This window comes from Patagioenas fasciata, chromosome 19 (genome assembly GCF_037038585.1).
Source record: "Patagioenas fasciata isolate bPatFas1 chromosome 19, bPatFas1.hap1, whole genome shotgun sequence".
NCBI classification, from domain to species: domain Eukaryota; kingdom Metazoa; phylum Chordata; class Aves; order Columbiformes; family Columbidae; genus Patagioenas; species Patagioenas fasciata.
In genome coordinates this window covers 8,486,112-8,511,192 of record NC_092538.1, presented here as the reverse complement: position 1 = coordinate 8,511,192, position 25,081 = coordinate 8,486,112, and the positions used below count along the sequence as shown (strand labels likewise).

The following is a 25,081-nucleotide window of genomic DNA, read 5'->3' as shown; positions in this document are numbered from 1 at the left end:
CTCGCGGCCAGCGGCGGCGCGCGCGCGCTGCTGAGGTAAGGACGCGTGCGCGGCGCTGTGACGCAGGCGTTGCCGCAGAGACGCCCCGCCCCTGCTCCCGCCGCCCCGGTTCCCCCCCCGTCCCGGTGCGGTCCAGCCGAGCGGCCGGGAGGCGCCTTCACCTTCAGCGGGGCCGGCCCGGGCGGGAGGCGCGCGGCGGCGCCGCCATGGTGCTCATCAAGGAATAGTGAGTGTGGGGAGTTCTACCTTCCCCTCCCGGTTCTCTTCATCCCTCCGGCTTGTGCCCCGGTCACCCCCGGCGGCGCTCGCCAGGGCCTGGCGCCGTGACCGGCCGCGGGGGGCGGCCCGGCCTTGCCCCGCACTGCGCCCGGCGGCGGGCCGCGGGGAAGGAGGGGGGAGCGCGGTGTAAGGGCCGCGGCCCCGGTGGGGCGGGAGTGAAGGTCAAGGCGGCGGAGGGGAGGGGGCGGCCCGGGAGGTGCCTCCTCTTGGGCGGGCACCGGCCTCCCGCTGTTCCCCGCTGCTGCGGCTCCGCGGTGCCCGGCCGGGCGGCTCGGGAAGCCCTGCGGAGGGCAGCCCGGTCCGTGCCCCGATGGCCTCCCCGGCCCCTTGTCCTCCCCGCTGTCTCCACACTGTGTCTGGGGGAGGGGGAATGTTCCCGGGGGAAACGATGGTGCCAAGGGCCTTTGCGGAGCCCGGAGCTGGGCTGTCAGTGCCCAGCGGGGTCTGTGGGAGGCAGCGGCATCTTGCCCCCTTCTCGTTCCAGCGCTAAGTGAGCAGCCTGGACTCGATCTCCCTCCTCTCCTGTAGCTCTGTAATTTCCAACTAGAGACTCCGACAATGTGCCAAAAATAAGATAGCCCCAAAATGTTTTTTTTTTTTTTTTTAATGTGGATACCTCACCTCGCAGTTCTTTGCTGTCCCAGAGGCTGCTGCAGTTGTTCTGTGATGGGGAAGAAGGGGTTGGAAAACGGGCTGGATGATCTGTCATGTGTGTGTAACTATTAGTCATGTCACTTTTCGTAGTCTTCCCTTGAGCTGCTTTATGCTTGTTAACATAGTGTGCTCCTTTGGACCAGTGCACTTTGACTGGGTGTCTGCGAGCTCTGCACATTATTGCACATATTTCTTCCCTGAATTCTTAAGGTTAACCTAAGTAGTTTCCTAACAAAGTGCATTTTATCCTTTTGAACTTTTGACTGATGGAGGAGGCTTTTTGTTTTGTTTTCTTTGTTTTTCCCCTTGTAGGAGGTAGCTGTTATCCCAATGATAAAGTGGGTTTTCAGGTTTTCTCTTAGACACATTCACCTGCATGACAGTGACCTCCTTACAGTGATCATGGACCACGGTGTGGATTTAAATATTAAAGTTGTATTGAGGGTTGTATTGATCATCGTAGTTGTCTGTAATCTTGATTAACTATTTTTTTTTTTTTTCACTAATCCTTAAACACTGGCTGTTTTTATCCAACAATAGGGGTACAGAATGTAAAAGCAGCAGCAGAGCTGGTCATTGTAACATAGAGACGCTGTTACCTTGTGTAGTGTTAAACTGGATAGGAGACAGAAACCTGGGCTAAGTGCTTAGTTTCAAGGGCATGAAAAGATAATTCACTTGATTTTCTATAACAGCTGTTTCATTGATATTTTCCTATTAATTTAGTTGGTTAATGTGCTTTTCCTCTTACAGCACCTGTCTGGTTCTGTTCATGTTCATGTATCTTTTTCATGCTTCTGCTTATCATCTCTTGCCCTGTACTGCAATAAAGCTCACTTGCCAGTGAACTGTGATATTTTCAGGGCATCTTATAAAGACAGGAACATATGTACTTCGAATTTTCAGATTTCTGAGATTGTGAAAAGTTCACTTTGATGAGCATCGCTTCCAAAAGTCATTTTACTTGATATTATCATTTACCTCACCAAGTCAGCATATCTACTGGTCTTTCATGCTGCCTGTTCCAGAAACAAAATGTGAAGTGTAAATGTTAAGACTAAAGGTTAAAAGACCAGAATTACTACATTTGTTTGGTTTTATAGGTTTCCATTTCTCTTTTTCAGAAGGGTCACCACACCTTGTCTTGTCATTAACTATGTTGTCCTGTTTCTTTTCTTCCCTTCTTTGTGTCTTTATGAAGACATATGTGGCTCTAAGGACAGTCAAGGTTGCTACTGTACTTTAGCTTTTTTTTTTTAAATATTTATTTTTTTGAATTCCTAACCAGCTCTAACAGTTGCATGTTCTGAGTATGCCACTAAATTGGTTCTGGCATAAATCTTCCTTGGTATTGTATTTGGAAGTTGCCCATTTTACGTGGTATTTGAGATGTTTTTTTGACTAAATCTCATGTTCCAGGAAGCAGTTGTCCAAGCCATATAGGAACTACCTGTTTTGGTGTGACCTGGATATTTGAAATACTTTGCTATTATGTTCTATTAGTTCTGGTTGCCCCAACACTGCATGCAGGTATGTAACTGCATGTTGTCTGAGCAGGTTCTTCTTCCATCTCTGTGACTTCTTGTCACATCCTCTCTACTAAATCAAATGGTATTATGATGTGCTCCATAGGTATTTTAGGAGTTGTTACAGAAATAGACCAATATAACAAAAACCTGATGTCACGTCTTTTATTGTCAGACAATCTGTATCTTTTCTGTACAGCTTCTGGAGCTGATGGTTGTGCAGCGATAGCTTTAACGTTTTCAGTTGATGTCGTATCAGTCTTTCAGACTTATCTTTTGTTTCTACATGTCCATGCTACTGATAAGCTGCATGGGTTTTGTTCATTTGTTTAATTGTATTTTTTTGCTGTTGCAGAGTTTGTAAATGCTGGTTGAGGTCTTGCATCCTCTCCTTGTTTTGATTTAATCTGCATCGGAAGACCTTGAGGAGAATCAGAGTGTAGAGACTTGCTTCCCTTTCCTGTGAAGTGACGATAATGACACTGACCTGCTCTGCAGCTGTACTTCCCTTTGCTGTCATTTGAGGCAGATTTTAATCTAGGAGGGATCTTAAATGTTCTTCATCATTTTCAGGCCTTTGATATGGCAGGCAACCACATCGTATAACTTCTCATGAGTCAATCAAGTTCTGTCCCAAGGTTAGGAGCATTTGTCCCATACCTGCTCCTGTGGAGCTTTTCCTCTTGTCCTCTTGAGTCTTCCTTCCTCCTTCTTTAGCACTTGACTACCTAGAAGTGTTAGTCATCCCCCACAGTCTTGGTTTGCTAGGCTAAAGGAGTTGTAAACTACTTAACTTCTTCGTGTTTCTGTGTCTCTGTTCATGAACACTGAGCTGTAAGATAATATTCAGATCTGGTGTCTTCCATTTTCCTAAACAGAATTTCATTAGCTTCCATCCATTTTTTTACACCAGGTTTTCTGAAGAAAAATATTTGAACTCCATCCCAAAGCCAGTTTGTTCCCTCTTTCTTGGTATTTCACCTTTATGTAATGTCTTATCCCTTTTTGTTCTCACTGCACTTTTATCTAGTTAACTAACCTAATGTCATGCTTGGTGGTGTCATCTACCTCTGGAGATCTGGTTTTTCTTCTCGCTTGGGTAAGGAATACCATACCAAACTGGACCAAAGGTTCTCTTCCATCCGGCTTTCTAGCAGATATTTTTAGGAAACAATATATTGATAGTGAGTAGAATGACTGTTGTTCAGTGTATCCTACCAGTAAGTGGCATACAGACTTCCACAAATTGATCAAATCCCGTTTTAAAGTTGCTTATACTTCTTGTATTTGGCAAGGAATCTCTAACTTAAGTATTCATGATGTAAAGAAGTACCCTTGATTGGTCTTAAATCTGATGCCTAATGGTTTTTATTCTGTCCTGAGTTATTCTGTTGTAAGACAGTCATTGTTTCATGTCCATTCACTTTTTCACACAATTTGTGACTCTAATGCGCTACCGTATCTTAACCCTTTAACTGGCTTTGATTCCAAGCTGAAGAGCCTAGTCTACTTTCTTTTCACACAGAAGCTTTTTCCCATCTCCGATCATCTTTTTTGCCTTCCTTCACTTGTTCTTTGCCCTTTTTTGAGATGAGGCGATCGGAACTATATGCAATATTCAAGATGTTGATGCATGGGAGATTATAGTGGCATAACTGGTTTTTGTGTGTTTGTATATGTGGTGTTCCAGTTTCTGATGTTGTGTTTACTTTTGAACTACTTCTGAGCTGATGTTTCAAGTTGCTTTTCCGTAAGGACACCAACATATTTGTTTGCGATAGCTAATCTGGGGCTCATTAAGGCCATGTGTTTGGGGAAAATGAGTGCATACAATGCATTATTCCACTTTTATTGACACAACTTCATCTGCAGTTCTCAAGTAGCTCTTTCTGCAGTACTTTGCAGCAAGCATAAAGTGTTTCTGCCTTAAGTAATCTTGCATAATCTGTAAACTTTTGCCCCTCTTACAGTTTGTTCTTGCGGTATCTTGCTAGCATCTTTCTAGTGCAGAAAACATAAATCAGTTTTCGCCAGTATTGATTTAAAAAACCACAGTTTATTAGTAAAGAGGACTTATTTTTCTGATCCTCTTATATCTTAATTTCTTTGAGACTAATTCCCAGAGAACTGGGGATTCTTCCACCCACAGTAGCTGTATCGACTTCATATCTGTTTCTTGCTTTGGTGTTTTGTTTCAACATCGTCGTTACTGAAAGCAGAGGTCAAACACAAATCTAGTTTTGGAGCTAGATATGATGTTTTTAAAGGCCTTAACATGCATTCATCTTTATAAGCTTTAAATTTAGTTTTATTCTTGTCCTTTTCAAAAAAAATCTCAGTGTGACCCTGGCAGTTTTTGCTCTGTAGTCTGGTCAGTTGATTCTAAGTGGCATTCAGGAAACCACAATGTGAAAAAAAGTGACTCATGTATAGAAATGGCAACCCCTTCCTTCTCAGTGAGCTCTGAGAAAGCCTTCCATATAGCTCTCTACTTAGCGTTGTTTCCTGCTGAGTAGGACATAAACATATAGTGCAATGGTTTGTGACTACCACAGATCTCTGCAAAATTGTTGAAGCATGTAGCAACCAGTGCTCAACAACAGCTTGATGGGGAAAGAAGATGAGACTGTTCAAAGGATGTAGTTGAAAGAGCATGCAGCTGTTTTGATGCTGTGTAGATTTGTCAGCTGGTAAGGCATTACCAGTAAGACTCTATTAGAATGATACACTTTTAGTATAGGATTGCAATTACACTCTATCACGTATTGATTCTCTTTGAGGCTATTATCTAAATAGTCTTGGGATTACAGAGTAAGTGCTAGTGATGCTAGCACTGGGTGGATGCTGGAGTCTTGGGGGAGAGGAGGGCTGTGTAGCCATTGCTGTGAGGAACATGTCATGGAAATTTTGCAGCTGCAGGGATATTTGTTAACTTTCCGTTTCTGTGTTCCCTTTCAGCCGGGTTATCCTGCCTGTGTCTGTGGAGGAGGTAAGTCCTTTCCTTGTTGCTTCCTTTCTTTAGGACTGTAAATAAACTTGTGATCAAAGCAGTTTGTATGAACAAAAAAATGGAAAATGCGTGAGAAGTATGTAGCTGTATTCAGGACCCCTTTGTGCTGTTACTCATTTACCATCATTTTGACTAAATAATTGAATTTCTTTAAGCCTGAGGATACTGATACTTTCTCCTGTAAACTACTTTCAGATGTGTTGATTACAAACCTTGACTTGTCAAACTGTTCTAAAATGCAGTTTCCTTTCGATTTAATACCATTGTTCTTTCTTCTTTTTAAAAAAACAAAAATGTGAAGAAGCAACTTTAGTACAAATTTAGATTACCCTTTAAACTGTGTTTTGCTGGAACTCTTAGAGTTAGTTGCTATTCTTAGAGCAACAATTTCTTCTGATTTGTGAGGCTGGTATAGCAAAAGAAAGATTGTGTATATCTTTTGTAGGACTCTTCAAGACCTGTCTTCTCTAGCTCTTGCAGAAAGAAAACTTTGTTTAGGTAAACTGTAATTGAGAGAAGAAATGTAGTTTATAATGGAGGCGATGATCTTGATCACCAAACTGGCCATGGAATAGCTGTGCAGACTCTGTGGGTGACTCCCTGTTGTTTTCTCTGAGAGTTACACCTTACCTTTCCTTCCTCCCTTCTGCACAGAACAGTAATCTTGCAGAGAATCTGACCGCCCAAATATATTCTTTTTAATATTAATACTAGCAAGGTTAGATGAGAAATTGAAATTATTCATTCACTAAGACTATATCGCTTCTGTAGTAGATTCCTTCTTCTGGATATCTTTTTTCCTGTCATCCTTGGCTATAAGCCTTTGGTTTGTGATCTTGGATGAAGAGCTTTCTGCATGAATCTGTTTCAGGCAATTTTAATGGAAGTCCAACTAAAGTATTCACATAGGTATGTTTGGATCTTTTCATGTACCTGAGTGCTACTTGTGTGGGGAAGGCCCTTGACAAAGGAAGGACTAACATGATAAGCTTTGACAAGTAAGCAAAGGATGCAAACTTGCCCGTTGGAAAAAGCTGCAGGTCAATGGTAGGGTACTCCAGAGCTCAACAAACAGAAGACCTTAACCTGAGTAACAGGAGCTGTGCCTCAGTGATATGCCTCCGAGGGATCACGCTGTGTGAAGAGAAAGTCAAAGCATCAGTATAGATTGTTTCTTTGAGGAGGTTAAACTGGATGGAACCCAGCACGGGCTTTTTCTGAGTTCTCTGATACTAGGATTAACCTTCATCCAGTTAAAGCGAGTCCCTTGCTATGCTCTTTTCCTTCCCTTGCTGGCTGTTCAGTGCCAGGCATGTTTGAGCCTTGTGTGTAGGCTGCCTGTGTGGAAAATTGAGGTTTCGGTCCGTGTGTAAATAGGTCGATCTCTGGCAGCCTCCATGTCTGAGGATGCCCTGGGGTCACTTGTTTCAGGTGTATACCTTTCCTCTGGATCTGAGGAGTTCCTGAGAGCTAAGTAACCTACTGAAAAGTCTATAAAGTGAAGAGCAAATAAACATCATTAGAAGCAAAGGAACAAAAATATTAGAGAGAACACTTTGATGTGCTTGGATTGTGGATAGACCGCCAACTTGACCCAACTTAATTTCTCCCCGAACTTGCATATTGTCACTATGTTCCCTGAATGATGCCCGTTTTCAAGGTCTGGTGGTTCTCATGTGATAGGGAAGATTTCAGGAATAAAGTTCCCTAAGCAGAAAGAATTCTTAAGTTCACATAGCTTTGCATGTATATTTATGTGGTACGGTAGTTTTAAAGCTATGCTTAAGGAGAAAGTTTGTTTCTAGAATTGACTCAAAGAATGACTGCTACTTAAAGTTTGTTTATTGCTTCATCCCCCTTCCAGTGTGGAAAGATGCTGACACATCTGTGCATCACTTGGTCAGTACACTGCTGTCTGCGCTACAAAACAGCTGTTACAATGTCATTGCTTTCAAGGATTTCCTTATGCACAAAACTCTTAAAAGGGCTCTGGCGACTTCTTGTGGCTCTTGACCACAAGAAGCTGCTCATTAAGCATCTCTGGCTAGCAGGAGGACTTCTGATTTCATTTTAATATGGAGAATTTTGTGTGCAAATTGTTGCCGAAAGTCTGATGCCAATGCATAATACAGAGAATGAAATTGATTGTGACTTTGAGACATGAGGGAGGCTGAGGGATTCTTTTGTGTTGTTCTGTGATATGCCAGGGATTCTGTGTTTTGTTCCCTCACCCCTAGCAAACAGGGCTTAACCAAGAGTAAGGAATTTAAGAGAAAACTAGTGATCAGGAAGACGTTGGGGAGATGTGACTTAATGAATAAAAAGATCAGTGCTGAATAGTTAGCCAAGTAACTGTTAAGATGGGAACAAAACAGTGGAGGAGAAGGAAGCCCTGATGATGACTAAAACTTGAAGGCTGCGATGTAGGAGTTAGGCTGTAGCAGACTATCTTCTACTAGGAAATTCTGCCAAAATGTGGCCCTGCTTGAGTGCAGGCTGCAAGTTGCACTCCCGCGTTGTTTTATACGTTGTCGCACTGCAGGGAGCCAAAAGGAAAAAAACCTCGTTGTATCTTAGGTGCTAACCTTCACTCTTGTACGCTGACCAACATCACGTTGCACAGCGCCAACTTGGAGAGCGTGGACTTGAGCGGCTGTGTGGGTGTCTTGCCAGCTGCCACTTTGAAATGCTGGTATGGATTAGAGCTGTGTGTACACATTCTGTGCTGCCTCTTTGTTCCTCACATGGGAAGGAGCTTGCCAAACACAAAGGACTCTTATTAATTGTGTTCAAAGCTGCTTTCAGGAAAATAACTGTTCTTGAAGATGGCTACATTGAGACCAGACCTTCTGAAAGAAATTTGGTGTAATGAAGATATACTGTCAGCTGTTTAAGAGGGGATTATGACACAGATCAAGCAGGATAACTCTCTGCAGAAGAGAAGGAGGTTTTTGGGTACTCTCAGATCTGCAAAGATAGGTCTGCCTGGCACTTTGGACTTCATGGAGCCAGAATCTGTTTTTCTGTTAACTTTTGCAGGCAGATGCTGTGGGATTTGTTCACTGGGACAGTTTTTTTTGGGCCTTTTCCTCTTCTATCAATGCGATTAAAGGATCAGAAATAACAGGGAAGATTAAATGGTGAAGATGCCAAACCAAAGGGTTTATCCTCTTAGTGTCTAAACTTTGACCCATGTATTCACAAGGGAGAAGAAATGAATGAGAGACTGTTAGTAAGAGGAATTAGTTTGTGCCCCGGAGACCTGTCCTGAGACTTGCCACAAAGCAGTAAAAGCCATTCAGTCCTCCCTTCTAATGTGTAGTTGCCCAACTTATGGTAAGTTCTCTCTGTGAGTGTGCATGTGGCTCTTACTAAACTTGCTTCTAAGATCTCACAACTCTCATGTTTTACTCTTTTGGAGGGAGGTGAGTATTCTGTTTTGTAGGGAGTCATAAGGAAAGCAATGTAGCATACAAAATGTCAGAAGGCAGAGAGTTGTGTTGCAGCCCAAAATCCAGAGTGAAACCCAATCTGCTGGTGACCAAGCAGGAACTGTCCAGCCAAGTGAGAGGTCCTTGTATAACCTGGGCCAGTCCCTTCTGGAGAGAGCCATCAGAGCTGTTCCTCTTAGCTTGAAAAGTGTTCTGTACATCGCTTTTTTTACAGATTACTTTTACTTGATAGCTGCTTTTTCTTGTTTTCAGGGATAGTCTTAACAGGCAGTCAGGCTTAATATGCCTATGTGTTGAGCTTGAGCCTGTATAGAACACTTGTTTAAATCCCTCTACTATGCTCTTTGCCCTGCCCTAGATTAACTGAGGGCAGGACATCTAGCCTTATTACTGCGGCTTACCGTCTACTACTCTTCTAATAGGAATAAATGTTTTCTTGGTCTTTGTTAACACCAGATGGTACAAAACACCATAGAGCTTGGGTACTGGTTTTATTTTGGGTTCTCTGACAACAAAATTTAACCACTGTAGAAATCCTCCTTCATTGCTGAAGATGAACCAGCCCAGTGATGTATTTCTGGGTTGTCAGCTCTGAGCAGTATTCCACTTCTCCAGCCTGCGTTTCAGTGCGGGGAGTGGTAAGTGCTATTCCTGATTCTGATGCACAGGCCTATGCTGGGGAATAGGAAGAAAGCCTAGGCAGTGTTCCATTTCTTTGGAGTTATGCTTTGGAGTTTGCTGGGGTTTTGGTGTGGGTGTTGCTTTTTTGTTATTGTGGTCTTTGATTTGGTTTTTTTTTTTTTTAGTCAGTGCGTTTCTGATACCTAACACTTTGTGGGTTACTCCTTCAGACTGCTTCTCTATACTGCCTTTGGCAACAGGTGCTGTTTTTTTTCTCTTTCAGTTCTGAAGGCTTAACTCTGTTAAGCTTGAATGCTTCCTTTGGACTTAGTGCTTTAGCTTCTTTGTCCTCAAATCTTGTCTGCTCATCTCACTTTGCCTCAAAGAGACATGTAAATTTTCTTCATTTGGTCGGTCATATTTGTTTTGAGCTTTGCATCCCTTCTTTTAGCTACCAGAGTTTATTTGTCATTACATCTTTTGCTGAGAATAATGTTCGGTTTTGCTCATATTCCTCATTTTCCTCTGCTCTTCTCTGTGAAACATTTGGGTATGCCTCTTATGAAAGAGATTGTGTAGTATGAAGTAGATTGAGTAATTCCTGGGAAAGGATGCTGCCATTTTTCAAAAAAAACTTGTGTGAAGTTCTTTGGGTGTCTTCTGGCTAAAGAACGATATGCTTAGTAATTTAGGACTGGCAATGAGTTATTCTCCATTTGACCTGAACAATTGGGATACCTGTGTGCCAAAGGTTGAAAAACAATGGATTTTGCTACTATACGCCTGAGGTCTCCCGTGTTTTCTTTAAATATTGTCTTTACATTCCCTTAAATATTGTCCTAATGTTCCTTTAATCTGTTTTACTTTCTCCTGACTGTGTTGTTTTGAAGCTTGAGATTTAAGAGTTAAAGGTAACTATCCTGTTGGCAGTGCTTTCCTCCTAACTACTACTCAGGCTTTCTGTATCAAAAGCAGAGAAGGCTCCAGAGAGACCTTGTAGCAGCCTTCCAGTACCTACAGGGGACCTACAAGAAAGCTGGAGAGGGACTTTTTACAAGGACAGCTAGTGACAGGACAAGGGGTAATAGCTTTAAACTGAAAGAGAGGAGATTTAGATTAGACACAAGGAAGAAATTCTTCCCCAGGAGTGTGGTGAAGCCCTGGAGCAGGCTGCCCAGGGAAGCTGTGGATGCCCCATCCCTTGAAGTGTTCAAGGATGGGACTTTGAGCAACCTGGTCTGGTGGAAGATGTCCCTGCCCAGGGCAGGGCAGTGGAACTAGGTGATCTTTAAGGTCCCTTCCAACCCAAACCATTCTATGATTCTTTGAAATTATAGCTATCACAACAATGTGTCTTTAACTTCTTTAGTATCAGCGGGGACAGCTGTATTCTGTGGCAGAAGCCAGTAAAAATGAAACGGGTGGAGGTGAAGGAGTGGAGGTCCTGGTGAATGAACCCTACGAAAGAGATGGAGAGCGTGGGCAGTACACACACAAGATCTACCACTTACAGAGGTACGTGAAACATTTTATTCCCAGAGTTGGGGAAGGTTCCTTGGGCAAGAGGAATTAGAGGAAGATGGAATAGGGTTGCAGTGACTGTGTAAATCACAGGTTATGTAAAGGCTGAAAGACATGGAGATAAGACAGGAGTATAACAGTAGCTGGCACATGGTACAGCTGGAAGTGGGCATCACTGGTGCAGCAATATGTCCCTGTAAGTGTGGCTGTTGTCCCAAGAAAATCTGACTGAGCTTTTTCAAAGAAAATATGATCCTGTTAATTGAGATTTTGGTCCTTGAATTTGGCTAAAGAGCTTTAAAATGTCTCCTAGATTTCAACCTGTTTTCAGCCTTTTTTTTTATTAACCTGTCCAACTCAGCAGCCTCTGGAAATGATCATACTGGGGGTGCTGAGAACCTCACCAATTCCACTAGTGTGCACATGTGTAAGATTCTAGCGTCTGCATTTCAGGTGATATTCTGCCTTTTTTGGTGTCTGGGCCAAAGCTCTCGTTACATGTGGTTCTTATCAATGCTTTCCTTCCTATTTCCAAATTCTGCAGCAAAGTGCCAACATTTGTGAGAATGCTGGCCCCTGAAGGAGCTCTGGATATACATGAAAAAGCATGGAATGCCTATCCCTACTGCAGAACCGGTGAGTGTGTGGGGAAGGGCTGCAGGCTTCTGGTTTTTGGGTTTCTTGGTGGCAGGGACAAGGGTAGGAGGAGATAATGAAGGAGACAAACAGTAGGGAAGCTGTTTCAGCTCTTACCTTAGATTTCTGTTCCCTAAGCCCTTTCTGTGCTCAGGAAAAGCAAATGCCCTTGTCTGATGCGCTGCTCATGAATGACAGTGTAAAAGAGCAGAAAAAGAAATGGATGTCAGTCCTACTAAAGGAACAGATGTGTAACAACTAGTGAAATGAATACAAGAGGGATGATTTTCTGTACTTAAAAGCAGCATAGCCTGGTGGGGAAAAACTGGAAGATGCAAGAAGGGAAGAGACAAGATCTTGCCTCTTGTTTAGTGCAGTTTGGTGGGAGCTGCAGTGTAGTGCAGTGGATATTTGCTCATTTGCAGGATCTGAGGTCAGTGAAGGTTGGCCAGGTAATACTACAGTTGCATCTGAACTGGGGACTTGACACAGATACCCAAATCTCATCCAACAAATGTAAAGTGAATCCACCTGTGAACCGTTGGGTGAGGCTCTGGACCCTGTGCAAAGGAGTAAAATAATGTCAAACTAATTTTCTACAGGAGTGTTTAGTATCTTATTTACTCACGGAAGTTATCAGACACAGCATTTAACCGTGGCTGTTTTTTCTGGTCTTTGTTGCTGTAGGAACTGTAAATTTAACTTTACCTCCAAACTTATGTAGTGTTTTTATGCTGTTTGTATCTTAGAGGGATACATTTGCTGCTATTTGGTAGTGGTACAGTTGCTATGGGAACTGTAAACTTAAAAATTCCAACTGTTCTTCAGACTCTATATAGAAAAAAATATTTTTCAACAATTTACTTGAGAGAATTTGAAATGAAGTGTTTTACAGGAAGGAAAAAGCTTTGCAGTGGGGGAGGATAACATTACATGAAATTACATGCAGCAGTCTAGTGGAATGTATATTTCAAATACAAAATTCAGATACTGTCATCATCAGCTGCAGAATAAGTTTTTATACTGTCACATATTTCAAGATGCTGAAAGGAAGTTATTTAGAACCCGTCTGATTTGTATGCAGTTTTCTTGCTGCATATTTACTGAAGTTAGGTAGTAAATGTCTAGCTTATTTCCACGATAAGAACACTGGACTGATTAAACTCAAACAATTCTTTCATTAATTCTTTGAAGTGTGGAAACAGATCTGTCCAAGTTGACTCCAGTAGATTTTGTTAGACATAATGCCTAGCTGTATCCTCCTCTTTTTCTTCTCCAACAACTTCTGAAACAAAGGCATGGAGTTAGCTCATTTTCTCTCTCTTAGCTGCTTATCCTTCAGTTACACACTGCTGAAGTTCTACTTAAGTGGGAAAAAAATGTGATACTAAAATCACGTGGAAGACTTTCCAGCATGCTCAACAAAATTTCAGGTTTTGGTATGCTAGAAATGCTAGCATTAAAAAAACACCTCAACTGTAATAAACACCAATATAAGATAGAAAGTGCTTGTTGTGGGGGTTGGAGCAGAAGGCAGTTTTTATGCGGAGGCTGACAAATCTGTTTAGAGAATCTGCCAGCCTGACGTGGATCAAGAAGAGCTCAGAAAAGTTGGTTCAACCTTCACTTACTTGTACTGGGTGGGGGGAAGAGCCTGTGTTTGAGGTGCAGGCTGCCTTGCACATTATCATCTCACTTTGGGACTTGCTTGGATATTTTGATCCTACGTGAGAAGACTCGGATGGGCTCATGTGAATCTTTGTGCAACTTAACATGCCATGCTGGCTTTCAGTCCTCTCACTGGAGTTCGAAAGCGAAGAGCCAGGAACACAGTAAGAACTAAACCTGGTTTAGCTGTGTAGGAGTTAGTGGTACTTCTGCCTGTGCCCTCCTGCACCAAGGTGACACCAGCGTGCTGCTCTCTGGAGCCCTGCTTACTCGCATATCAGCTATCAAACAGAGCATTTTGAGTTTGAATAAAGCGGTATTTTTGGTTAATTGTGCATCATGGTATTTTGTTGTAATTATATGAGATTATCCTTCTTACATTTCCCTGTATTTCCTCTGAAAAGCTCAATTATTACTTGAATATGCATATTATATACCATTATCAAAGAAGTACTGAAGATTGAGGGAATTTAAATGCCTAGCATATAACTTCCTGCAGTTCTGCAGACTTGTTTCTGCTGTAAGACGTTGGTTTTGTGTACTGTGAATGGAAGCCTTGCTTTGCTCCTTTGAGAGTACGAACTCTAAATGAGATTGTCATTTACAACTTCTACAGTAAAAATGAAGTGAGGATTGCCTAATAGTTATAACCATGGACTGATGCCAAGGAGAACAGTGTTCTTCATTCTTTTCTGCAGTCTGACTTTAATATTAATATTGCTTAAATGTTTTTAGAAAAGCAATTTGCTGTGTGTTCCAGTCTTCTGGGTGTCAGCATGAGATGCCTGTGGCCAAATGTCAAGAAATTGAGAAGTTATAGCTGCAGCTGAAACGCGTAGGAGTTGCTGCTGCAACGCTTCAAGTACAGGCCATAATTTGCAGCAAGCTGAGCATCTGAGTTTTAATGGACATTTCTAAAGAGATTAATTTGTTTGCTTTACAAATGAGGAGTCTTCCCCACTGAGAAGAAATCATGAAGGTGAAGAAACCTGTTTTAAGGCAGCTGCATAGTCATGGAGCGCACTCATGGAAAAGAAATTTGCCATGGGAAGGCTCTGATTTATAATTACCACTGGTTTATTCAGTATTTTGTGTGGACTAGCAGGAGGAAAACTCCTTCTTGCAGAAATAATGAAGTGTTCTTTGAGATGAAATCCAGCCTTTTGAAAATTAGCCTCAGCTCTGTTTGCTTGTTCTCTGCCTCCACCCCAACATGTCAGTCTCAATAATTAGCCTTCTGGAAATTGCTGTAAAAAAGCCATTTTCACATTGTTAGGAGTTTAGAGCAGTCCAAGGCCCAGCAGTAGGCAATTAAGGTAGCTCTGTGTGTGATAGGTGATAGGGGATGGCACTGTCTAGAAGATGTTGGGTTGGAAGCTCACAAATTGTAACAGTACCTTGAAAACCAAATTGCTTCCTAGTAAAGCCCTCACATTAAACTTCAGAACTAACCGGCAAAGTTCAACTCTAGCTCCAGACATCCTTATTCTTAGAATTGCTAACATACTCTGATGGCTCAGGTAGAAGAGATACTGACTGTTACAGGATCTTTAATTGCTTTTCTGTGTTGAATAATTGAGCCTTACTATCCAGGGAGTTTAGTTACCATGAGCAGTAGAGATGCAGAGGGTCTGGTTACTGCATGCAGGAGAGATGAGGTCTGCACTGGCCTGAAATCCAGCATGTGTTTGCTTCAGAACTGTGGAGCGGTTTCTTATCTGCAAGCTGAGAAAGGATTGGTAAAAATGCCATCAGCTGAACATACTTATTCCATCTTCTCATCCAGCTGGCAGGAGTCCAGAGAGCAGAAGTGGCAGTACATAATTCATTGCTGCTCCTGTGAGTTTCTCCAAGTCTGACAATTTCCAGAGGAGAAGGGGGTGAAGTTAGCTGGTTTTTATCAACTTACAGGGTTTTTTTCCTCAGTAGTATCAGCAGCCCCTTGGGAAGCTGAAGTTGTCCGTTTTGCTAATAGGGGGAGGAGGGCGATGGTTGCTATACATTCTTTTTTTCACTAAAGTACTGTATCTCTTTCTTTTCATGTGTTGATTTCTTGGACCAGTTATTACAGTAAGTATTGTTTTTACTGTGATCTATGGAACCATGTGTGATGTGTGACTCGAAGTATTCTGCATATAAGAAGCTCTTTATCCTGAGCTAAAAGCACTGTAGCTTTTGTAATTGTAAGATCACGTAGATTAAACCCGCTTACCAACTGTGGCATATCCACAAAACGCTTTGTAACTAGGGGCAGAGATCTTTCTTTACTGCAGCTGTGCTCAGCTTTACACAAGGGAATGTGCCATTGCTTAGATAACCTTATTAAAAGTAAGTTAGCTCATACCACTATGTCCCTGTGAGTAATCTGTCTTCTGAATTTGATATTTCCTTTTTACATGCGGGGTGTTTCACTGGCTCATGCTTTTGTCTCTGCTCCCTTGAGGGAGGATAGAGTTACCTTTCGAAGTCCTTTTCTACTCACAGTAATAATGAGAAATGGAAAGTTTTCTTTGCTTACTTGGCAGAATGGTGCTTCCTGCCCCTTCCCTTTCCAGTGTCAGTAGCTCTCAACACATCAGTTTAATATTGTTGTTCATTTGAAGAGTTGCATCTAAATATGTACTCAGTGCTAGATCAATAATCTTTTTGAAAAGACAATTTCTGCCTAGTTAACTTATGTTACCCCTTCTAAAGTATTTAGAGTGGCAGATGTTGTCCTTTAAAGAAAAAGGTATTTATAACTCTAAGTGTTTCACTAAACAATAGAACTACATTTTTTTCAGGGAACAGCTTGTGGTTTATTTGATCTTACGTATTTAGCGATCAAGCAATTTTTCTAAAAGTAATTATGTGTTTGCATATGATTCTGGAGTTCCCTAAGTCAAACCCCAGTCAAGTTATAATTCTTTGAGTTGACTTTCCTACTGCTTATCTAGCTAATAAGAAGACAAGCTATATATCCAAAGAATAACAAGAAGCTTTATTTTGATGACAGAATGAGTATATGAAGGATGACTTCCTGATCAAAATTGAAACCTGGCATAAATCAGATCTTGGAACACAAGAGAATGTAAGTCCTTGTGTTGTGTGTTTTATTCATCTCTTTAATGTCACAGTGCTGCTTTCCGTGCTGGATTAGAGAAGTGCTCCTTGGAGCTGTCTGCTTGCTGTGTTCCTGGATTTGAAATGCTTATTGCACTAGCAAGGCAAAGGCTCCCTCCTGTTGGCTTCTCGTATTTGCTGAATAAAATTGTTCCATGGAACGGGGATCACTGGGTGATCCATCTGCTTTTTTTATGATCTTAGAATGGGCGTGTTCTGTAGTTGAATCAGTTATGTTAGTCTCTGACTGTCGCTGCAGGTTCATCAGCTGGAGCCAGATGTATGGAAGAATGTAGAAGCTATTTATATAGACATTGCTGATCGGAGTCAAGTACTTACCAAGGTATGGTAGGTGGGCAAGAGCTCCTTAGTGTGGGAGGCCTTGTGCTAAAACAGGGATAATGTACAAACTGTGTTTCCAGCGTTGATCACAGATAATGAAGATAGAGAGAGGCGGAAAGGCATTCTTTAAGAGTGTTTAAGCAAGCTAGAGGAAGAACTCTTTCAGAGGATATGTCAGTACTGCCTGTAAAATGTGTTGCTTAGCCTTACAGCGCGCATAACAGTGTATATATATAGTTCTACAGCACTACAACTGGTTATAGTGCTTGAATAGCAAGAAATGGCACTGCCTTTTCCATACAGGATCTTTTTTAAGCTGCCTCCTTTTGAAACTGACCCTAAGAATCACTACAGTTACTTCAGAAAGCTAAGGGATGTTTCTGTACTGTACTGGAGAAAATATATATAAAAAAGTGGAATGTTATTTCAGTTTTCCCACTTAGTATTTCTAACACCATTCAAATATGGCTAATTTACCTGTTCTCAAACTTGGCCTTGGGTATTAAACCAGAAGCAGTATTATAGCTTTTCTTTCCAATAAAGGTGAACTGGTAGAACACGAGTGGCATCTGATTCTGATAGGTTGGGCAGGTACCAAGCAGTATCTGCAAATACAAAGTACCTGAATTAAATGCTGCCAGAGAGCAAGGAAGATTCACCAGGAGCAGAAGACTCCTGAAGAAGATACTACCAATTGATCACTTCTGGCACTAAAGAGCTGGTGATTTGTTTTCATTTTAATTGAATTGAGGGTAGGAGTAGAGTGCATACTCCAGTCTTAATCCATCATAGAGGAAGCGAATGCTGCAGATCATTTGTTGTGCTATAGGGGGCATAACTAGTGCTTCTTTCTTTTTGGTAGCATTGTGAGTTTGACGGTACTCTTTTTTTTCCAGTGTTCAATATGTGAGCATCGTACTAATACAATGCTCTGAAAGATATTGGGTACCACAGCTCCAGAGAGCATAGCTGCTTCCTGCAGCAGCAGTGCTTAGCTCCCAAAGAAGCTGTACTTACAGGAAACCTATCCCGAGAGTTTATGGATCTTCTGATAGTCTTACCCCAAGGAGTCCTTACAAAGGTCCTAGCAGTTTGTTGCCACTTCTTTATATAGGTCTAGGACACAGCATGGGGGGGAAATGTTTCCTTGAAGAGTGCCTGACCTAACGTTGAAGTCAGAAAAAACAGTAGCTCTTGAGAAGGCAGAGTTTAGTCTTTGCCCACCAGAAAAATGAATCCTTTGTGACAACAGCTGGGTAACTGCAGGATGATTTGTGTTTCATCGTGTGTGTCTATCCAATAGGATTACAAGGCAGAAGAAGATCCAGCAAAATTTAAATCTGTCAAGACTGGACGTGGACCTCTGGGTCCCAACTGGAAGGTGCGTACTGCATGAATTCAGGAATTGTATCAGCTTGCGTGGCTGAAGTACAGATATTGGGGCTTGGATTCACTTCTGTAGAAGAAAATGTAGAACTCTGCTGGTCATCTGTTGTGCAGTTAAAAGAAATGGAAGAGCTTGGTACATACAGATAGAATGAGTTCCAAGCAATCGCCAGAGCTGTCTGCTGTTCAGCCCAAGGGTTCACCCAAGAGAATTCAAGGATGAAATAGCTGAGTTATGAGCAGCAGTGTTTAGCCTTTCACTTAAATCCTTGGAATCTGAAGACTCTAGAAGTGCAAACATGATACCAGTTTTTAAAAGGGATCCTGAAGGGGATCTGGGGAGCTATGGGTGTGCAAGTCTGATCTCTAGCAGGCAGACTTAGTAGAAGTTAGCATTGATGTGATCCAGTTGGGAAGAGTGGATATCGCTCCTGTAAGAGGAAATACGGAAATTCACCTTACAAACATTGTGGAGTTTTCTTGATAATTATGTGGATGACTCCGATGATATAATCTATTTCCAGGATGTTTTAGATAGGGTCTTTGTCAGAAGACTTTTAAGGAAACTAAGTAGCAATGGCCTAACAGTGAAGATACTGAAAGACACAAATGTAATGGAACAAAAAAAAAATTGAGAACATAAGAGGCGAAGGATGGTCCATTCTCAAAATGGAGGAAAGACCACCTGTGGTGGAAACTAGGGTCTGTTTTCATCATGCTCTTAAATACCCTGGAAAAGGGGTGAGCAAAGATGTGACAAAACTTGTCAATAAAAGATAAGCAATGTGTAAGGAAACAAGATGGCTGTGAGGAATTGTGGAAAGACTTCGTAGTTACAACTGAAGGAGCTGCTTTTCTGGAGACCTTTGACCTGAGCCCTGATATCTTTGTGTTTTGCAGAAGGAGCTGGGGAAACAGACAGATTGTCCATACATGTGTGCTTACAAACTGGTAACAGTCAAGTTCAAGTGGTGGGGTCTGCAAAGTAAAGTTGAGAGCTTTATACAGAAGGTAAGTGAGCTCTTCGTTAGGGAGAGATGTGGAAATGAGGCATGTTTCATCTCCCACCTGCTTTAGCACCTCAGCTTCTAATCCCGTATCCTGTCTGGAGATACTAGCTTGAAACCCAGTCATGTCACCTCAGGCAATACAGCCAACGCCTCTGCCTGGTACACTGCAGTCAGTTAAAGTTGGATTCAATTTGCTGCTGATTCAAGGGCAGGGCTGGCTGATTGTTCTGTGAATTGGCTCTTGAACCCTTTTCACTCTAATGCATGAGGGTGAACTGTCTGGTTCATGGTGTTTAATAGATCAGCTTGAGAACTGCAGTCATTTGGTAGCTGATTTGTGAATGCTGAGATGATGCATTTATACTGGGGTTATTTTGGTCAGGGCAAGACATATTTTTGTGGGGAGATAGTTACAGCTTCAGTTATCTGATCCTAATCAGCTGAGGATCTTTCTGGCAAGTCCTAGAGCTCTAGTCATGTTTTCCTCTCTCTGCTGCTTGAAAAACCTGTGTTAAAAATAAGCAGATGGTGGTAAACTTAATTAACTTAAAACATGATAAATTGGTATTCTGAAAAGAGCTTTTTCTGTGGCAGAGTTCATAACCCATGAACTGCAGCAGAATGCTAGACCTGGGAATCAGTACATGCAATTTTCCAGGCAATGCCGTGTTCATAAAATGCCTATGATTTTAGATCATGGAGAGCTCTCAGTGGTTCATATTGATAAACTACAGTGCTGCTTCTGCAAAAGCAATTTTCTGGTAATACAATCTAAAGAAAACTCTAGCGGGGAATGACCGTGCTGCTGCAGGATTTCAAATACCTGTAACAAAAGCCCTGAACAAAGCAGCGTCTTGAATCCCTTTCTCTTTGTGCATCTCTTCAGCTACACATTTGCGTCAAAGTAGTCGAGCTGCTTTTGATGAGAGCAAGTTATCAGATGTGAAACCATAATTGGTAAAACTGAAGTATCCTTCCTTAATGAGAACTTTCCAAGAGGCATTGTATACCCCCGATACAATGATTTTGTCTGGCTTATCTCTTATAAAATGGAAAGAAATTGCTCCTAACTTCAAGTAGCTTGTGCACATTAGTTACCTCTGTTGAAAGATTTTCAGCTGTGGAAAACAAGTTTAGGCTTTTTTTAGGTCACTGCAGAAGAAAAAAGCAAGGTAGCTGCATGTCAACCCTTTATACTTGCTAACCTTGAGTTTTTAGCAAGTCAAGGGATATTTTAAAAATACTTTTATTCTGTTTCTCCTTTTTTCTGCACCTTCAGGCCAGCTATCGTGCTCTAAGTAAGCGCAACCTGGAGCACTTTATTCAATCAGAACAATACTGTCGAATCAAAGGAAATTACTAAAGCATTCGCTAATTCTTTCAGTGTGCCGCACAGGCTGCTGTCTAGGCTTGACAAAAAATGCATTCCTCTGGGGATTCAAGGCTCTAGATATTCTGTTAAAAGAATAAAAGTTAGCTAGCTCCAGTTTCCAATTGTGGCAGCTATATGGAAAGGTGGGTGAGGGAGCTGGTTCTTCAGTGTATACATCTCTGAAAATTGTTACAATCCAGTTAAATCCATATTAATTGCCATATGAGTAAGCTTGTGTGTATGTTTTATTCCTCCTCCTTTTGCAGCAAGAAAAGCGGCTCTTCACAAACTTCCATCGGCAGCTCTTCTGCTGGCTTGATAAGTGGGTTGATATGACTATGGAGGACATTCGTAGGATGGAGGATGAGACCAAGAGGCAGCTGGATGAGGTCAGTGGAAAAACAGGGCAGGTGTGGGTGGTGTGAGAAACTGTTTCTATCCACCACAGTAGAGAGAGGAAAAGCTGCTGCATTGTCATAGCGTAGTGTGTATTGTCCTCCTGCTATTTAGGTCACACTGCTTGTGGTTTGAATCATTGACTATGACTCTCTTGTGCTGGCTTGTCATAATCACTATGGACTTCTGTTTGTTGTTGAGCCAATAAATGTATTGAACCACAGGTAATGAGGGTATGAGTGGCAATGATTCGTTTACCACTTTAATATTTTCTGTTAGCTTTTACCCAAAGCTGTATGATAATTTTTGTCCTTGTTACTTTCCAAAAACTAGTTCAGTAAAAGGATTTTTAGCTCTAAGTATTATAAGAAGGTAGTAGGAATATATAAGAGCATTCTTACCAAATGTGTGTTTTTCGTGGTAACAGTGAGTCTATTGTTCTACGATTTGTGTCCTGCACTGCACCCTTCTCTTCCTTCACGCCTCAGGATATTTCATTATAGCTTCATGTACACTCTGCCCTTTGGATAATGGTTCCAGCTCCCTGGCAGCATAACCAGAAATGGTGCCTGCGTGTTCTTATTCACACACACTGATTTGGGATGCTCAGATACAATCTGTGTCTTACATAAAGGAGCTAGCTTAACATGTTCCATACCAATAGTTTTTGAGATAACATCATGTGAGAATCAGTACTTGAATAACGTTTTGTCTTTCAGATGAGAGAAAAAGATCCAGTGAAAGGAATGACGGCTGCAGATGACTAACGTGACTTCTTCCTTGTGCACTGTAGGTATCAAGAGAGTTTGACTAAACTCTGTGTTGCTCTGTTTAGGAGAAAAAAATACATTTGGGTAAGACATGATCCTGTTCATAGCTTCTGGCAGGCAAATCTGTGGTATTGTTTTTACAGTGAGCCTGTTTCAATGAGAAGTTGACAAGTAAGTTTACTGGCATGTTTCAGAACTATTCTAAAGAAATGTTGGACTGAAAAGTGTAAGAAAAATGTGTTGGAACATTTTACAGACTTTGCTGCTATTCTTATTTCTGTAATGCATACGTTACTTTCCGTGACTTGCAGAGAAACTTTTGTCAGTCCCTAGACTTGTTAAATTGTTTAAATGGTGATTTCTGTTTGTCATTTTTAGACTGCGCTGAAAATTCTGCTCTGGACTAGTGCTGAGACGTAATGGTGCAGTTTTGCTATCGTCTGCACTGGTGACAGTGTCTCACATTCAGTCTGACGTTTCTTTTGGCACACTGCTCTTCCAAAGTGGTGCTAAAATGTTTTCTTGTTGTCTCTTTTAGTTTGCAGGACAGTCATCAGGAAGGCCCGGGGAATCCACACTCTTGACTGATGGACCATCTCTGGATCAAGCCTTTCTATATCCAATCGGCAGGCAATTTTAAATCTCCCATAGCTAATTCTAGATGCCCCTTAATATTGTGAGCAAATAGACCGTCTGGTACTAAGCACTCCAACGTTAGCACGTACATGAAGGAGGTAACTCCTTGGAGACGTGTGACTTAGAGATCGCTGTATTTACGACTCCTCCCTCCTTTTTTTTCATTGTGTTCAGACCAATTTCCATGTGGCCCTGTTTGATTTCCAAGTGACATTTTTAGCTAAAATAGTCTTGTGATGTGGTGACTTAGATTTTTTTTTTCTTTTTTTTTTTTTTTCCAAGTGGGATAAACTGCCACCTTTGTTCCTGCCCAGCCCTTCACCATTCTTTGAATGTCTATTTGGAGAGGGAAACTGTCAGTATTTTAGAGTGCAAAACTATTCCACAAAACGCTATGCTCCAGCCCTTGCTCCCAGGGCAAGAAATTTAATGGCATGTAATCTGAATACATAATCAGGAGTAGCCAGATATAGTTCTTGGTCTGTGATGAATCGTGATACGTGGCTTCTGCACGGCATTACTTGGTTCTGTCTTAGCACACATGAATTAAAGGCTGCAGAGAAGCTGCATTCAGCGTCCCCGTGGCAGGGCCTTCAGCACATAACTGTTGAGTCTCAATTTAGTGTACGTTGTCCCTTTGGCCCGTGTAGCTACGTTGTCCTTCAGCTGTGTGTGTGAGTCTTACAAAATCATTATGAAAAGTTGCTTGACGTATGTTGCAACTTCCTGGCTCTTTATTCACTAAGACTTCCCATTACAAAGCTAAAACTATTTTGACTACTAATAATGTGATTCTTCCTGGACAAATTGGGATGTAGCAAAAGCTGGGGTACAAGTGAAGTCTTGGTATCTGATTACATCCAGGTGCCTGGGTCAGTGGTTCTGCTCAGCAATAATATTCTTCCCGTTGCAAGACTGACTAAAATCTCTCCTTTCATGCTATAAAAGACAACTTATAAAACCTGCAGTTGTTTTCTAGGATATCTGTCAGTTACTATAAATGACAAATGAAACTATTAAACAATGTAAAGAGCTCTGGTTATTTAATGACTTCAAATACTTACTGTAACTATCATTGATGTTGATATCAGCTTTAGACAATCAAATAAGCAGAACAGAATCAAAGATATGCTGCTTTATTAAATACATATGAGAAAAAAACCTATTTCTTTGCTTTTGCCTAAGGCCCAATGTTTGATTTTCCTTTTTTTTTTCCTAGTAGTAATCACTTTATTTTCCACTTCTGTATTTGGTGGCACTAACATGAAATACCGAATGCCAAACACAGTTGTGGGTGTATCGCCACTTTTGAGGAGTCTTTTTGGTATTCTGTGATAAAACCGGCTGCTTCGGCCCTTCACGCTCCTGCAAGCAGGAGATCCTGAAATGATCCTGTGCCATGCTCAACAAGCACGTGCTGGGATCTGAACTGTTTTGAGTGCAAGGGAAGATGAGGCGTGCTCTGGAGGGAGAGGATGGCGTTTGGTTTCTGGGGAGGGGGCAGTTTATCCCTTGATTTTTTCATTTATTATTTTGCCTTACTCATGTCTAAGTGCAATAAGCTCTGAATTGTACCAGTAACTCTGGCAGGCTCTTCTCAGTGACCTCAGACGGTTTTGCGGGGTCGGGGTGGGGTTTCAGGGGTTTTTAGCAATCTCACCAGGCAGAAGTAAAACAAATAAATTGTAAAATAAAATTAATCTGTGAGCCTATTTGGGACCAGGATGTTTTGTGACATCTTCCGTAGCTGTTCAAGAGGTATTCTAGGAGTGTAGGCCCCACTTATAGTTCTTTCAGTTTAAAGTATTTTTGACTGAAAATTTATGCACTGACTTCTGTTGATGTTTGTCGGTTACGTTTTGAGGGATTCTTACGCTTGAGGATAACCCGAGAATACACGTAGCACACTTGTTCTTTCAGTTTGTGTTATCCAAGAGGCTTTCTGTCTGATGACACTAATCGCTATGGAAGCAGATTGTAACATTCCACCGTGCAATCCTTTTTTTGATCCACTGATTTCAGAGTTAAGAGCTTTTACACAAAGCTTTCCTGATTAGTGGGAAAAACTGGGAAAAACAGAACAAAACGCAGGAACTCCAGCCTAAATACTTCCCCCTCCCTCCCCTTAGCTTTCTTTCCTTCCAATTTAATCCAAAGTGAAAGCATCCCTCAGCCTTGGGAGAGACAAATCCTATAAAGACCTTTCCAGTCTCAATGCTTGGTTCCTGCTAGTGAGCGTAGCAAATATCAGGCAGGTTTACCATCTTGCATAGGTTTTGGCAAGAACCCCTCGACCTGCTGCCTCCTGGGGGGGTTCTCGCTGGGCTGTGTCTGTTCTGGGGCAACAGTTGTGCTGGGACCCCCTTGCCCACCCTTGCTGGGTGGGTTTAGGGGTCCCGGGGCAGGGACCTCGCTGCATCCCGGGTCAGGCCGGTTTGCTGGCGGGGCTGCTCGCCCCCTCCCGCACTTGCACCTCTCTGGGTTCATCCCCGCTGGGCCTCCCCGCCACGTTCTGATCGGTTCATCGTGCTCTTTTCCTTTGGCAACACACACTTTGTAGAATGGGTTAGATTATCTCGTTGTTTCTTTAAATGTGAGTTTGTGCCTTTTTTGTCTCCTAAATCTTCCAATACAGGCATATTGGAAACGAAATCTAATAAAATACTAGACAGAGCTTCACGCCTCCGTCTCCTCTGTTTT

General features: G+C 41.9%; 1 protein-coding gene across 1 annotated transcript; it reads left to right on the top strand.

Moving 5' to 3' along the window:
* The first annotated feature begins 79 nt into the window (after positions 1-79).
* PITPNA (phosphatidylinositol transfer protein alpha) lies at positions 80-25,055 on the top strand. The gene is made up of 12 exons (XM_065853036.2): positions 80-226; positions 5,418-5,448; positions 10,912-11,057; positions 11,608-11,699; positions 15,430-15,437; positions 16,363-16,437; positions 16,729-16,812; positions 18,115-18,192; positions 19,098-19,208; positions 20,846-20,968; positions 21,695-21,764; positions 22,284-25,055. Exons 1-11 carry the CDS (start codon positions 207-209, stop codon positions 21,740-21,742), a joined length of 816 nt encoding a protein of 271 aa, XP_065709108.1. The 5' UTR covers positions 80-206; the 3' UTR covers positions 21,743-21,764; positions 22,284-25,055.
* Positions 25,056-25,081: the final 26 nt, after the last annotated feature.

Bases quoted from the DNA above. Each gene is read 5' to 3' on its own strand.
- PITPNA (XM_065853036.2), top strand. From the start codon at position 207: ATGGTGCTCATCAAGGAATA. The intron at 227-5,417 runs GTGAGTGTGGGG...GTTCCCTTTCAG, and splicing joins ATGGTGCTCATCAAGGAATA to CCGGGTTATCCTGCCTGTGT. The intron at 18,193-19,097 runs GTGCGTACTGCA...TGTGTTTTGCAG, and splicing joins CTCTGGGTCCCAACTGGAAG to AAGGAGCTGGGGAAACAGAC.